Source organism: Taudactylus pleione, unplaced genomic scaffold, assembly GCF_031769625.1.
Source record: "Taudactylus pleione unplaced genomic scaffold, aTauple2 ptg000016l, whole genome shotgun sequence".
Classification (NCBI taxonomy): Eukaryota; Metazoa; Chordata; class Amphibia; order Anura; family Myobatrachidae; genus Taudactylus; species Taudactylus pleione.
This window is the reverse complement of record NW_028284418.1, coordinates 26,801,929-26,814,981: the sequence shown is the minus strand read 5'-3', so window position 1 is coordinate 26,814,981 and position 13,053 is coordinate 26,801,929. Positions and strand designations below refer to the sequence as shown.

At 46.1% G+C, this 13,053-nt stretch overlaps 2 protein-coding genes across 3 annotated transcripts in view; one reads left to right on the top strand and one right to left on the bottom strand.

Annotated features, from left to right (window-relative positions):
- Positions 1–11,795, top strand: part of LOC148541888 (protein kinase C theta type-like) — a 28,451-nt gene extending 16,656 nt beyond the window's left edge. Inside the window, exons 6-9 of the mRNA XM_088475228.1 lie at positions 1,912–2,103; positions 3,213–3,341; positions 9,206–9,293; positions 11,056–11,795. Coding sequence (XP_088331354.1) covers positions 1,912–2,103; positions 3,213–3,341; positions 9,206–9,283 — 399 coding nt within the window. The 3' untranslated portion in view covers positions 9,284–9,293; positions 11,056–11,795. The remainder of the gene's footprint in view (positions 1–1,911; positions 2,104–3,212; positions 3,342–9,205; positions 9,294–11,055) is intronic.
- The window catches only part of LOC148541887 (uncharacterized), a 33,068-nt gene that overhangs the window by 10,658 nt on the left and 9,357 nt on the right, over positions 1–13,053 (bottom strand). The window lies entirely within an intron of this gene.

The window sequence follows — 13,053 nt, the reverse complement described above, 5'->3', positions numbered from 1 at the left end:
TTAATTTCTGAAAATTAAGACTGTCACCTATTTTTATATTAATTGCCAGGGTTATTCATCATTCTTGTAATGAGAAATCTCCTGGTTATAATTGTCCCCTGATAATTTCCAAAGTCCCCATAGTATGGGGATGTGGAAATTATATAATTCATCAAGTTCCGAAAAAGCTATTTTTTTCTAGGAAGGTTAGGTTTAGGCACTAGGGGGAGGTAAGGTTTAGGCACCGTGGAGGGAAGGTTAGGATTAGGGGTTAGGTTAGCACTAGCGCACCCACGGGGGTTTCTGATACCCAGAAAGCCCCCATGACAGACTGGAGAGCAGGCACAATCTTTTTAAGCCCTGCCCCCTCACAGCAAAATGCCAAGATATGCAGGTCAATCAGGAGAAGGTGGAGCCAATATGACATAATTCCATTAGAATTGCATAATTTGGCTCCACCCACTGCCAATTGACCTGCGAATCATGGCACTTTGTTGCTAGGGTGAGTGGCCTAATGACATGGTGCAGCTGCTGCAAGGTAAATGTGTGTGTAATGTATGTGTGACATAGAGTATGTGTGTGTAAGGTATGTGTGACAACATATGCATGTGTGTGTATATATTGTGATAGGATCACTGGTAAAGTGGTCTGTGGCAGGTACATTTGTCCCAGATTCCTGTCTTATGTGTTTTAAACCCCCAGGAGAAAGTCTGCAGTGTAGCAGGCTTGAGTCTCGGCTTTTTGAAAAGCCGGTTTGGGACCTGGGGGTTGTGGGTGAGAGGAGAGGGAGGGCTCCACCCACGGCCACTCCAGGTTTTGGGCCTTGCAGCCTGGTAACAGGCTTGTTAGGGTTTCCACCTGAGAGTGGCCAATATAAGCCTAGTGTGTTTAGGGCTGAGTGTCTCACCTGGGAGAGCAGGCAGGGAGTTTGCTCAGAGACACTTGAAATACCTATCTGTGAGTGTTGTGCTGTGCCTTTGTTGCTGGTGAGGGCATTAGGCCCTGTTAGGTTCTGGTAGTGAGGGAACCACCTAGCCAGGGCTAGGATTTATGTTTATGGTTTCTTTTTGTTGTTTCTGTTTTGCACAATAAAGACTGGCGCCGACCAGCTTGTACTCGAATCCAGACTGGCGTACTGTTTCCCAGCTGCTGAGTGTGTGTAAGGAAAGAGACCTCTACCCAGGAGAGGGACCCCTAATCTGACTGTGTCACAATATATATATATATATATATATATATATATATATATATATATATATGTTTGTATGTGCTGTGGAGGTGGGGGTCCCCAACCCACCATTTTGACCACCCGTGGGCCACTTCAGCCCACGGGTGGAACAGCGGGACAGTACTATCCCACTGAAATCGGGATGCTGGGGAAGGGTGCGCCCTCTATGGGTGGCGACCCCCGGTTTTACTGCTCAGGTCGAACACCCCTAGAGCCAGCCCTGGTATATTATATATATGTATATATACATATATATATATATATATATATATATATACATACATACATATATATAGTATAAATGTGTTTGTGTGTATATATATGTATGTGTGTATATTATATATATATATATATATATATATATATATATATATATATATATATATACACACATACAGTATATATATATATATATAGTATAAATGTGTGTGTGTGGAAACCCCCCTCTAAAAACCCTGCATTTTCCCCTGGGTTGCAATTATTTACCTAGGGCCGTCGGGTTTGTAACCTGGTTGGGATGCCGGCGTCGGGCTTCTGACCGCCGGGATCCCGAATGCTGGCATCTCATACCCATCCCGTATTAGGACATGGTTCATAAGAAAGGATAACCATTGTTAGAAATCCATAAAAACCAATGCATAGCACACAGAAGATGTAATTACAGATAGAATAATGTATATTATGATCCATCACTTCTTTATCAGGTTCTGCTAGATCAGCCTTATGGAGTAGCTGTGGATTGGTGGTCCCTGGGGATCACAATAACCAGGATGGTGACAGGACACTCCCCATTTTATGATGGCCCGCACACACAGCTTTTTTTTAAATCTGTGCTGCGGGAGAAGCCAAAGTTTCCATCATGGCTCCATCCTGAGGCGAAACATTTCCTGAAGAAGGTAAGTTTATAAATACAGTATTAAAGCCATATAAACCTTACAATGGGGCCCTTTTATTATCAGTGTTTAGAACGAATCATTATAATTTCTTTTTGCGGCGATAAGAAATCATTTAACTCTGGCATGTATTAAACTACACATGCAGAGACAATGGGGTATATTTACTAAAGTGTGAGTTTTAGAAGTGGAGATGTTGCCCATAGCAATCAATCAGATTCTACATAACATTTAACTAACACCATCTAGAAGATAATAGCTAGAATATGACTGGTTGCCAGGGGCAACACCTGCACTTCCATAAACTCTCACTTTAGTAAATTTACCCTAATGGCTCCAATAGGAGCCCTTTCCTGCAATATGTAAATTTAATGTGATCACCTTTCAGTTTACATGGCCAGATGCACTACTGTGCAGCGCGGTCTCCTGACCGTGCATGTGGGAGGGAAAAGTGCTACGGATCCCTCTCCCTGTACCTGTTGCACAACATAGCCTATTGGGTGGCTAGCTATACAGTGGCAAGCGTCATCTGAAGATAGAGTTAGCTCCTGGGGCCAAGTTCCAAACATGGTAAATTTGGCAGTGCAGTACTAAAGCAAGTCCAGGCTTGGCCCCAGTAGCCAGCTTGGTAAAAGCGACTGCAACTAATTGGCCTTCAAAATTTCTCAAAGATCTCCTAGTAAAAGGGGACAGAATATCACAGTGTGGCCCCTATACATAGATTGAGACGTATTTACCCATTGTTACATAATCATCTTAATAATTGTTCTTTTTATACATTGCAATTCTTCAAAAACCGCTATGAGGAGCAGAGCAGGGACCTCTGTAGCAGACAGTCAGACATTGCCAGGGAAAAAAAAGATTTCCTAACACAACCAGCTGCATATCACCATCCCATTTTTCTTAAAAAAATAAAACTACAATACATAAACCTGCAATTAACAAACTGCAGATTAACCAGTCCACAAAAGACCATCTTGGGGTACCCTAAAAGATACAATATTTTTGTAGGACATAATTAAAGATTAAAGTACATTTTCTGTCATATTTAACAAATAATAATTATACATAAAGAATGTGACATGATGCGTATTTGTTGTTTCAATTTACAGCTACTGAAAAAGAAGGCAGAACATCGCCTCATGGTGTCACATAACATCCGTGACCGTCCCTTCCTGCGCACCATCTGCTGGAGGGACATAGAGAGGAGGAGAGTAAGACCCCCATTCCTGCCATTTATGGTACGTTACCACTTCTTGTAAACACAGGGAATTACCACTATATGTATTGGTGTATGTATAATGGGTGCAGGGTGTGCAGTGCACATGGGCACCTAGGTCCATTCCATATAAATATTATACTAACCTCTCTGGTGCCCCGCATTGGCCAGGAATACATACTGAAATCACTGGGAAAATAGCATGGCTGTCATTTTCCTAGTGTTGTGCACACGAACTAGAGATGTCTCTAGGAACATGGGATGGACGCCATGTTCCCGGAGACTTGCACATGTACAGTAGACTCTGGCACAGAGGTTGCACACGAGCCTACTCCTTTCTTACACTGCCCCTGGCTAGATGTCTATTCCAATGTGCAATCAAAAGAAAGTTCTACTTGTGCTGCTTAATTGACATGCACTGATATCAGGCAGGTACAGTAATGCGCATTGGGGATGGGTATATTACATGTCTTCATCCTTCATTGCCCATCCTTCCTGACTTTATTAGGGTTTGGCACTATTAGATATACCCTACCGTCTATGGTGGAGCCAAGTAGTTGTATTTGAGAAATAGACCCAAAGGGACGATTACATGTAATTAAAGAAAGATCAATACATTCTTTGGGTATAGCCATATTTTAATATAGTTTGTCACAAGAGATAGGCATAATATAGTTATTTGTATATAATTAGTGCAAACACAGAATGCTAACCTAACCTTAGTAATATACAGTTTATATTAAATACGTATATTTGTTATCTTAGTTTTGCTACAGCTTTAGGACCAGAAACACATCTTGATTTTGTGGTTATTGCATACTTCCCAACTGTCCCACATCCAGCGGGACAGTCCAATTTTTCTGAGACTGTCCCGCTATCCCACCCACAGGCCGCAGTGTCCCACGGTGGGAGGGAAGTCGGGGGAGAGCACAAACTGCTGAGCAGCGGGTGTGCAGGAGGAGAACAGATGTTGTGCACATGCGCATGGCATCTGTTCACCAGTATATTGACAGCCTGGGTGCTGCCAAGCATCTCGGAGAGTGCTGGGCATGCCCCCCATAGTGACGTAAACGGAGGAAAGCTGCGAGGCTCCACCCTGGTTTCCTGAGGCTCCTCCTCCTTTCCCTGAAGCCCCACCACCTTTTGGTCACACGCACCTATGGCGCGCAAACTGTCCCTCTTCGGGATACCTAAAAGTTGAGAGGTATGGTTATTTTTTTTATCTGAAATTTATCAGATACTTATTTTCAGAAATGGGAGCCATTGAAGATTCCCAAAAGATTCCATCTGATCTCCCCTATTGTCAGCACTAATAAATCCATGCTACATTAGCTCTAGGAGTCACTGATCCAGCAGTTACTATAGGATCCATCTCAGCGTGGGTTTTATTAGTAATGCCTTGTATCTGATCTCCCAATGCATACATGCCTACTCTCCCAAATTTTGGATAACACTCCACACCCCTGGAGGAGTAGGCAGGATGGGGAGATTTTACAGTGAATTTTCGGGTCCGTGAGTAGGAGGCGGGGCTAAAATTATGGAAATTGCATCATTTAGCCCCGTCCCCTACCCGTGGACCAGCAAATCAAGTGCTTTTCCTGTTGTGGGCGGGGCCTAATGATGCATACAGCGCAGCCCCGCCCCCTTAAAATGGCAACAGAATCTCCTGAAAGTCAGTAAGTATGCTATAGGATCCATCTCAGCTTGGGTTTATTAGTAATGTCTTGTATCTAAAGTCATAACTGCATGGGTCATATACTATAGGAGACATCAGAGACAGCACACGGTGGTATACCTCTCAACTCTCCCTCTTTTAGTGGGACAATCCCGCTATTCAGGGACTTCCTGCTGTCCCACCCACGGGCCATAGTGTCCAACGGTGGGGAGGGAAGTTGGGGAAGAGCACTCTCACACTGCTCTAAGCAGAGCAGTGGGTGAATAGTTGATGTGTACATGTGCACAGCATCTGTTCACTGTGAGGGGAGAGCCTGGGGGCAGCCCAAATGAGGCCACGCCCACTTTATAGATAAGTTCTGGGTACCCCTCTGGTGCGTGAAAGTCCCAATTCTCAAATTAGAATTGTTGGAAGGTATGAGGTGGCTGCACTGCCAGAAAGTGATGTGTCTATATTAGGGGTGTGCACCGGCCACTTTTCGTGTTTTGGTTTTGGATCTGGATCTTTCTTCGTGTTTTGGATCTGGATTGGTTTTGCCAAAACCACCCTTCAGTGTTTTGGGTTCTGGGTTTTGTGTTTTGGATCTGTATTTTTTTTTTTAAAAACCATAAAAACAGCTAAAATCACAGAATGTGTTGATTTTTCTGCTCCTATGCTATTATTAACCTCAAAAACCTTAATTTCCACTCATATCCAGTTTATTCTGAACACCTCACAATAGTGTTTTTATGTCCAAAAGGTTGCACCGAGGTAGATGGATGACTATGCTAAGCGACACGAGTGGGCGGCACAAACACGTGGCCCATCTAGGAGTGACACTGCAGTGGCAGACAGGATGGCAGTTTGAAAAACTAGGCCCCAAACAGTACATAATGCAAAGAAAAAAAAAAGGTGCAAGATGGAATTGTCCTTGGGCCCTCCCACTCACCCTTATGTTGTATAAACAGGACATGCACACTTTAACAAACCAATCATTTCAGCGCCAGGGTCTGCCACACGACTGTGGCTGAAATGATTGGTTTGTTTGGGCCCCCACAAAACAAGCTGGCAATTAATCTGGCCCTGCACAAACTGGCTCTACGGAGGCAAGATGTCGTCCTCATCCTCCTCATTCACCGATTCCTCACCCTCTTCAGTGTTGTGTACATCCTCATCCTCACAGAGTATTAATTCGTCCCCGCTGGAATCCACCACCACAGGTCCCTCTGTACGTTCTGGAGGCTGGTCTCCCTGGAAAAGTTGATAATTCATTTTTATGAACATCATCTTCTCCACATTTTGTGGAAGCAACCTCCTATGCCTTTTGCTGACAAGGTTCCCGGCTGCACTAAACACTCTTTCGGAGTGCACACTGGAGGGGGGGCAACTCAGGTAAAATAGAGACAGTTTGTACAGGGGCCTCCAAATTGCCTCTTTTTCCTGCCAGTACACGGACTGTCTGACATGCCTACTTGGATGCTGTCACCGATGTAATCCTTTAACAGACAGACGCACGCTTGTCGCTGCTGCTTTAAGGATGTAGGTGCGGCTACAGCCCACAAATTTCACAAAGACAGAAAAAAAAGAAGAATTTTTTTATTGTTTGTGGAGCGCACTTTGAGGGTTACACCACCCTTTAACAGACAGACGCACGCTTGTCGCTGCTGCTTTGAGGAATCAGGTGGAATCTAGACGGGATTTGGAACCGGGGACACACTACCTCCATCAATTGTCTAAATCCCACTGCACTAATGGCGGATACTGGACGCACGTCTAACACCAACATAGCAGTCAAGGCCTCAGTTATACGTTTTGCTTCAGGATGACTGCTGTCGTACTTCATCCTCATCGCTAGGGACTGTTGGAGGGTCAATTGTTTAGTAAAAGTAGTGGTGTTCCTACTTCCTCTCTGGGATGATGAACAACTCCCAGCAGCAGCAACAGCACTAGGAGGAATTGGTTCTTGATCTTTCCCTATTTTATTTTTATCGGAGAAAGTTTGTTCCTCCATTTATGTTATATTGATATATACGTGCGGCTAAGGCGCACACAAACACAGAAAATATTTTTTTATTTTTGCTGGAGTAGTGCACTTTGTGGGTTACACCACCCTTTGAGAAATGAGCCAGCCGGCTCTTTACTTATGGGACACAGGCGCACGCTTGGCGCTGCTCCTTTGTTGTTGCACGTGCAGCCACAGTGCACACAATTCACAAACACAGAAAATATATTTTTATTTTGTTTGGAGTGTACTTTGGGGGTTACAGCACCCTTTAACGGTCAAGCCAGTCGGCCCTTTACTTATGACACAGGCGCACGCTTGGCACTACTTTGTTGATGCACGTGCGGCTACTGCGCACACAATTCACAAACAAAGAAAATATTTTTTTATTTTGTTTGGAGTGTACTTTGGGAGTTACAGCACCCTTTAACAGTCAAGCCAGCCGGCCCTTTACTTATGACACAGGCGCACGCTTGGCACTACTTTGTTGATGCACGTGCGGCTACTGCGCACACAATTCACAAACACAGTAAATATTTTTTTATTTGGTTTGGAGTGTACTTTGGGGGTTACAGCACCCTTTAACGGTCAAGCCAGCCGGCCCTTTACTTATGACACAGGCGCACGCTTGGCACTACTTTGTTGATGCACGTGCGGCTACTGCGCACACAATTCACAAACACAGTAAATATTTTTTTATTTTGTTTGGAGTGTACTTTGGGGGTTACAGCACCCTTTAACGGACAAGCCAGCCGGCCCTTTACTAATGGGACACAGGCGCACGCTTGGCGCTGCTCCTTTGTTGATGCACGTGCAGCCACAGTGCACACAATTCACAAACACAGAAAAAATATTATTTTTTTTAGCACTTGGGGGAAGCACCCCTGACGGACAGAGCACCCCCTGGACAACACTACAGCACCCCTTTAGGACTGGGACACTGCACAGGACTTTGGAGTGGACATAGCCCCTATGGACAACTGACTGCACAACACAGTCCAGCCAGCCCCTATGGACTTTGAAGTAGTGGACACAGCCCCTATGGACAACAGCAGCACAGCACAACACAGCCAGCCCCTATGGACTTTGAAGTAGTGGACACAGCCCCTATGGACAACAGCAGCACAGCGCAGCACAGCACAACACTACTCTGCACTACACTACACTACACTACACAGCCCAGCCAGCCCTAACTGCCACCGTCCCTCTTCACTGTCCACAGCCGAGTGAGAAAATGGCGCCGACGCGGGTACCTTATATAGGATCCAAAACCCGCGAGACCCGGAAGGCGGGATGATGACGTTTTGCCTCGATTTCAGATCCGAGTCAGGCGGGAAAAGTCGAGCCTGACTCGGATCGGCCTCGGATCGGGGGGGTTCGGATTTCAGAAATCCGAACCCGCTCACCCCTAGTCTATATATACTTACACAGTAAGCGGGGTGATGTATGAACAGTGGTTACTACAATCTGGAAGCCAATTCAATCATTTATAACCCTATAATTGTATATCTAGACTGTTACCAACAGGTAAAGTAAAGCTGACATGAGCGTACACTTAGTAAGTTTTAGCATGATGGCAGGGCCAGATTAAAGTTTGTTGGGGCGCCTACCAATACAATTGCCTATAAAATATAATAGCGATGTTATTAAAAAGTATAATGTGTAAATACTACCAGTTCCACAAATTAGTTAAACACACTGTAGTACCCCCAGTTCACATTATGCCACAAAGAAACCCCAGTTCAAATATGCCACAGTGCCCCCGTGCTGGTGATGTAACTAAGTGTGGGGTCCCTGGGCAACTGCCCCTCTCTGCCCTATTGTTAATCGGGCTCTTTATGATTCTCTCATATGCTAGTTTGCACTAAAGGGGTACATATGTAGGGGCATATTTATAATGGGTGCAGGGCCTAGACCGCACAGCCTGCACCCATATTATACTTGCCACTCTGGAGACCCAAGTCAGCGCCGGTTGTCAGCACTGTAAAATGCCTGGAAAATGACTGGTGTGGACATTTTTCTGGGCACAGACTAGTACCCAAAGTTTATAGCTGCGACGCTGCGCTCAGTGTGCTGCCGGCCGCCGGCGAGAAAGGAGGGGGCCCCGGAGACTACACACGGGCCTCCACCTCTCTTGAAACATATGTACATATGATGGGTACATAAGCATAAGGTAAGAAGAAGACATTGCAAGCAGTGGTTATTAAATCAATATTTCTTATTATTGTAGCACCATCAGGAGCTCCAGACCCTCCCTGGACTGGAGTACAGGAGTGGAAGTCATCCGATCCCGGGATTTTCCTTTTAATGGACACACAGTAAGACAGACTTTACATACATTTGTGATAATATATTTCCTAATCCACAGCCATACTACTGAAGTTTCTAGAATACACAATGCAAATAATAAAGTATTAAAAAAAAAAAAAAAAATAGTTACAGCGACAATCATAGAAGTAAAAACAAGGAAACAAAATCCTTTAAGAAAATACCCAGACACTAAGGGCCTGATTCATTACAGATCGCAACTGGAAATGCAATAGCGATTACGCACGCAGTTCCACAGCGATAGTATGCTAATCCATTGCGATAGCAATGCCGTCGCAGCATAACATAAGTGCACCCCCTTCACCTTACACACTTCCGTAATACTTAGCAAGACTGCAAAACCATCAGTACCATTGAGTACCACCGCAGCCTCACGCACACTTGTACAAGCTCTGACCTCAGGCTGCTTATGGCATTGCAGTGGATAATTTCTGCACGCCCCTGCAACGGCATTCGAATGCACTGGTACACCTGCGTTTACCCCCCCGTCACCACCCCAAAGGCACTTCCTGTCAATCACTCTGCGATGGGTCTGCATAGCCCCTGCTATCACAATCCTGTTCGCAGTGGCTGATTCGCGCACTGTGATACATAGTTACATACGCATCAGTTCAGGCTCCCCAATAATTCAGATGTTAGAGGTATCCATGGTTGAGCACAGGTGGTTAAATCACATTGGCTGAGGTACTAAATAATTCACCTGTGCTCAACCATGGATATCTCTAAAACCTGAACTGTAGGGAGCCTTGAGGACCGCGTTTGGAAACCTCTGCACTAGTATATTGGAGTCGTCAATTGGCGCGTTATTAGTTGTAATTCAAGGTTTTCATTTTCTCCTCTCTGTCTCCAACCCCCTCATCTTTTATTAGTTTTGTGAGCACTGTCTCAAGACTGCATCCGTTGCCAGTGATCGGCTGCCCAGCCGCAGTGACACCAATCAACTTTTCAAACCATGTAATGTGTATGACATCATGAGTCATGTGCGTGTGCTACACATATGCATTTACAGCACATGCTCCAGCTACTTCAGTACAAACAGCTCCAGTTATGCCGCACACGCACAGCCGGTTCCACTTCTGTGAGAAATTTGTGTAGAAGTCCTGGTTCTTGGTGTCGTCTGTCACCGGTGCCAGTTAGAGCAGGGGTAGAGCACGCACATGCCTCCGTCGTGCCTATCACTGTGGAAGCAGGAGACCGGTATCTGGCAAGGTTATATAATAGATAGCTCTGATTATGTGGGAAATACTGAGGTAGATCCAGTAATAAAACCATCCAGCCTCTGGAAGATAAACTCATCACTGATCAGCAGTATCTGTAGCAGGGCCGTAGATAGGGGTGTGCGAGCAGTGCTGCCACTCAGGGCTCTGTAGGCCCTATGCGCGACCTCATATGATTAGGGGCTGGGGTTGGTGCAGGGCGCTCGGGAGCCTTGTTATAGCACTGATCTGCAGTAACCTTTCTGAATGTGAAAACTGGTCCTAGCATTCATCATTCATCTCAGGATGGCGTTCAGCAACACCATCAAGTTCCAAAAAAAAGCTTTTTCTGAATTTGATGAATGGTCCTGACACTTAATTTTCTCATAGTTTTGTGAAAAATAAGTGATGATGAATAGGCCCCAGAGAGTTGAGAGGGAGAGGAGAAGAAAAGCTAGTGGTCGTGTCACCTATTAGTATAGATTAGCTGGTGAATAGTTTCCTATATCTCTATAATGGTTTGTCTAGCTCACTTCCAAAAACACTTTCTTTTTAGGAGTATAAGGCCTTCACCCGGGACAGCCGCAAATCGGCCCATTTGAACCACCTGAAGGCATCTGGGAACATCTATCCAGATAACACCTGCTTTGTTATAAAAACAACAACATGAAAGCCCGCAAAGGGCCCAATATCTCCTAATTCCACCTGTGGAGACCAGAACCACCTAGCCTGCCTCATCCTAACTGGCCTTTCTTGCAGCCAGCCTGTGGCCAGGGACACTTACATCAGAGCTGAACTAGCAGGCACCATGCTCCACCACCATCAACCACCTCCTATCTGCTACTACTCTGGAGCATCTTCTACCTCTAGCAGCAGCCAATACAGAACACCTGGGACTCAGGCCCTCAGAGCTTGCCAAGAAAACATCATAAGCCACCAGAATGTTATCAGACTATCAGTCTTGTGAAGAGCTCAGCTCCAGAGAGATACCAGATACTAGCTGTCTCCTTTGGAGCATGAGGCCCATCTATTAAATTCTTTTACATCATTGTTCATGCGCTTTATTGCTTATTACATTTTCTGTGTACCTGACCTTTAGCTACTTCCTAAACCTTCGATTGTGGCCCTGAACATTCTCCTACTGATTTTGTAGCTTATCTGCCTGGTGGTCACAGAAACAGACTCACTGACACTCCCTGCTGACTTCTGTATGATCAGCCGGTATATAAAATATTGAAACTTTATTGGTGTACATTACAAAGTAATTCTCCACCCATAGGATGGCGAAATATTAAAACCATGAGAACTGTGACGTGAAAAAGGTGAATCAAGTCTACTGATTGAAAATGATTAAGTTATTTATTGCAGCAATGTACATATATACAGGGCCGGCCGGCCCGTTACGCGAAGTACGCAGCCGCGTACGGCGCCAAGCTCTAACGGCGCCGTCAGGGCCGGCCAACCCACTCAGCACTGCTGGGAAGCACCAGACTGGAGAGGCGCTCTCCCCGCAGCTACTGCTGATAAAATTGTTGCTGCTGCCGGCTGTATGACAGGCAGCCGCATACTGCAGGGAAGCTCTTGCCACTGTGTCTTGCCGACCATTCCGTTCCCCCTGGCCGGGTCCCCGCTTCCTCCCCCCTCCCCACAGTGTTGCACCACCTGACCTGTCATATTGAATGTTGGGCAGAGGCAGGGTCAGGCAGAACGGCCGTCTGATGCACATGGCTCCGCCCCCAGAAGCGTGTCATCCTCATAAGAGAAGCAGCCTGCCGGTCAGCGGCCCGTCCGCAGAGGAGCACTGAGCTACGAGTTCCTGCCTCCACCTGTCCCAACAGACAGCTTTCATGCACAGCAGTCAGCTCTGCATGAAAACAGACATCCGACTAGGGAAGCAGAGCGTATTCTGAGCTAAGCCTGAAGGTGCGGGCAGAGTGGTGCATGTGGCTCCACCCACAACACGCCCCCAGTATGGAAGCACTCTGATCTTTTCTCAGCTCAGCAGCACTTCAGTGCTGATCTTCTGCACCCTGCTACAGTGAGGTGAGGGGGGTGGGGTGGGGATCTGAGTAAGGTGGGTGATCTGTGTGTGTGAAGGGAGGGGAGCACTGTTTAGCGGAGGAGCTGTGTGTTTGGGGATGGGTATGAATAAGGAGGGGAGATCTGTGTGTGTGAAGTGGGGGATCTGAGTAAGGGGGAAGAAAGCTGTGTTGGGGGAAATTTTAGTGAGTGAGGAAAGCTGTGTGTGTGAGGGGGTGGCTGAGTGAGGAAAGCTGTGTGTGTATGTGTGTGAGGGGGTAGCTGAGTGGGGAAGGGGAGAGCTGTGGGTGGGTCAGAATGATTTCTGTGTATGTGTAAGAGGGGAGAGCAGTTTTAAGGGCAGATGAGCTGAGGGCAGGGCCAACAACAGAAATCTCAGGGCCCGGCCCACTCATGTATTTGGGCCCCCTCATCACCTTCCAGTAAGTACAGTACATGCAGGTTGGCCACCCAGCCTGTGTGTCTCACAGCCCCAGTGTCTCACAGATCCAGCCTCCCAGCCCCTGCACCAGTC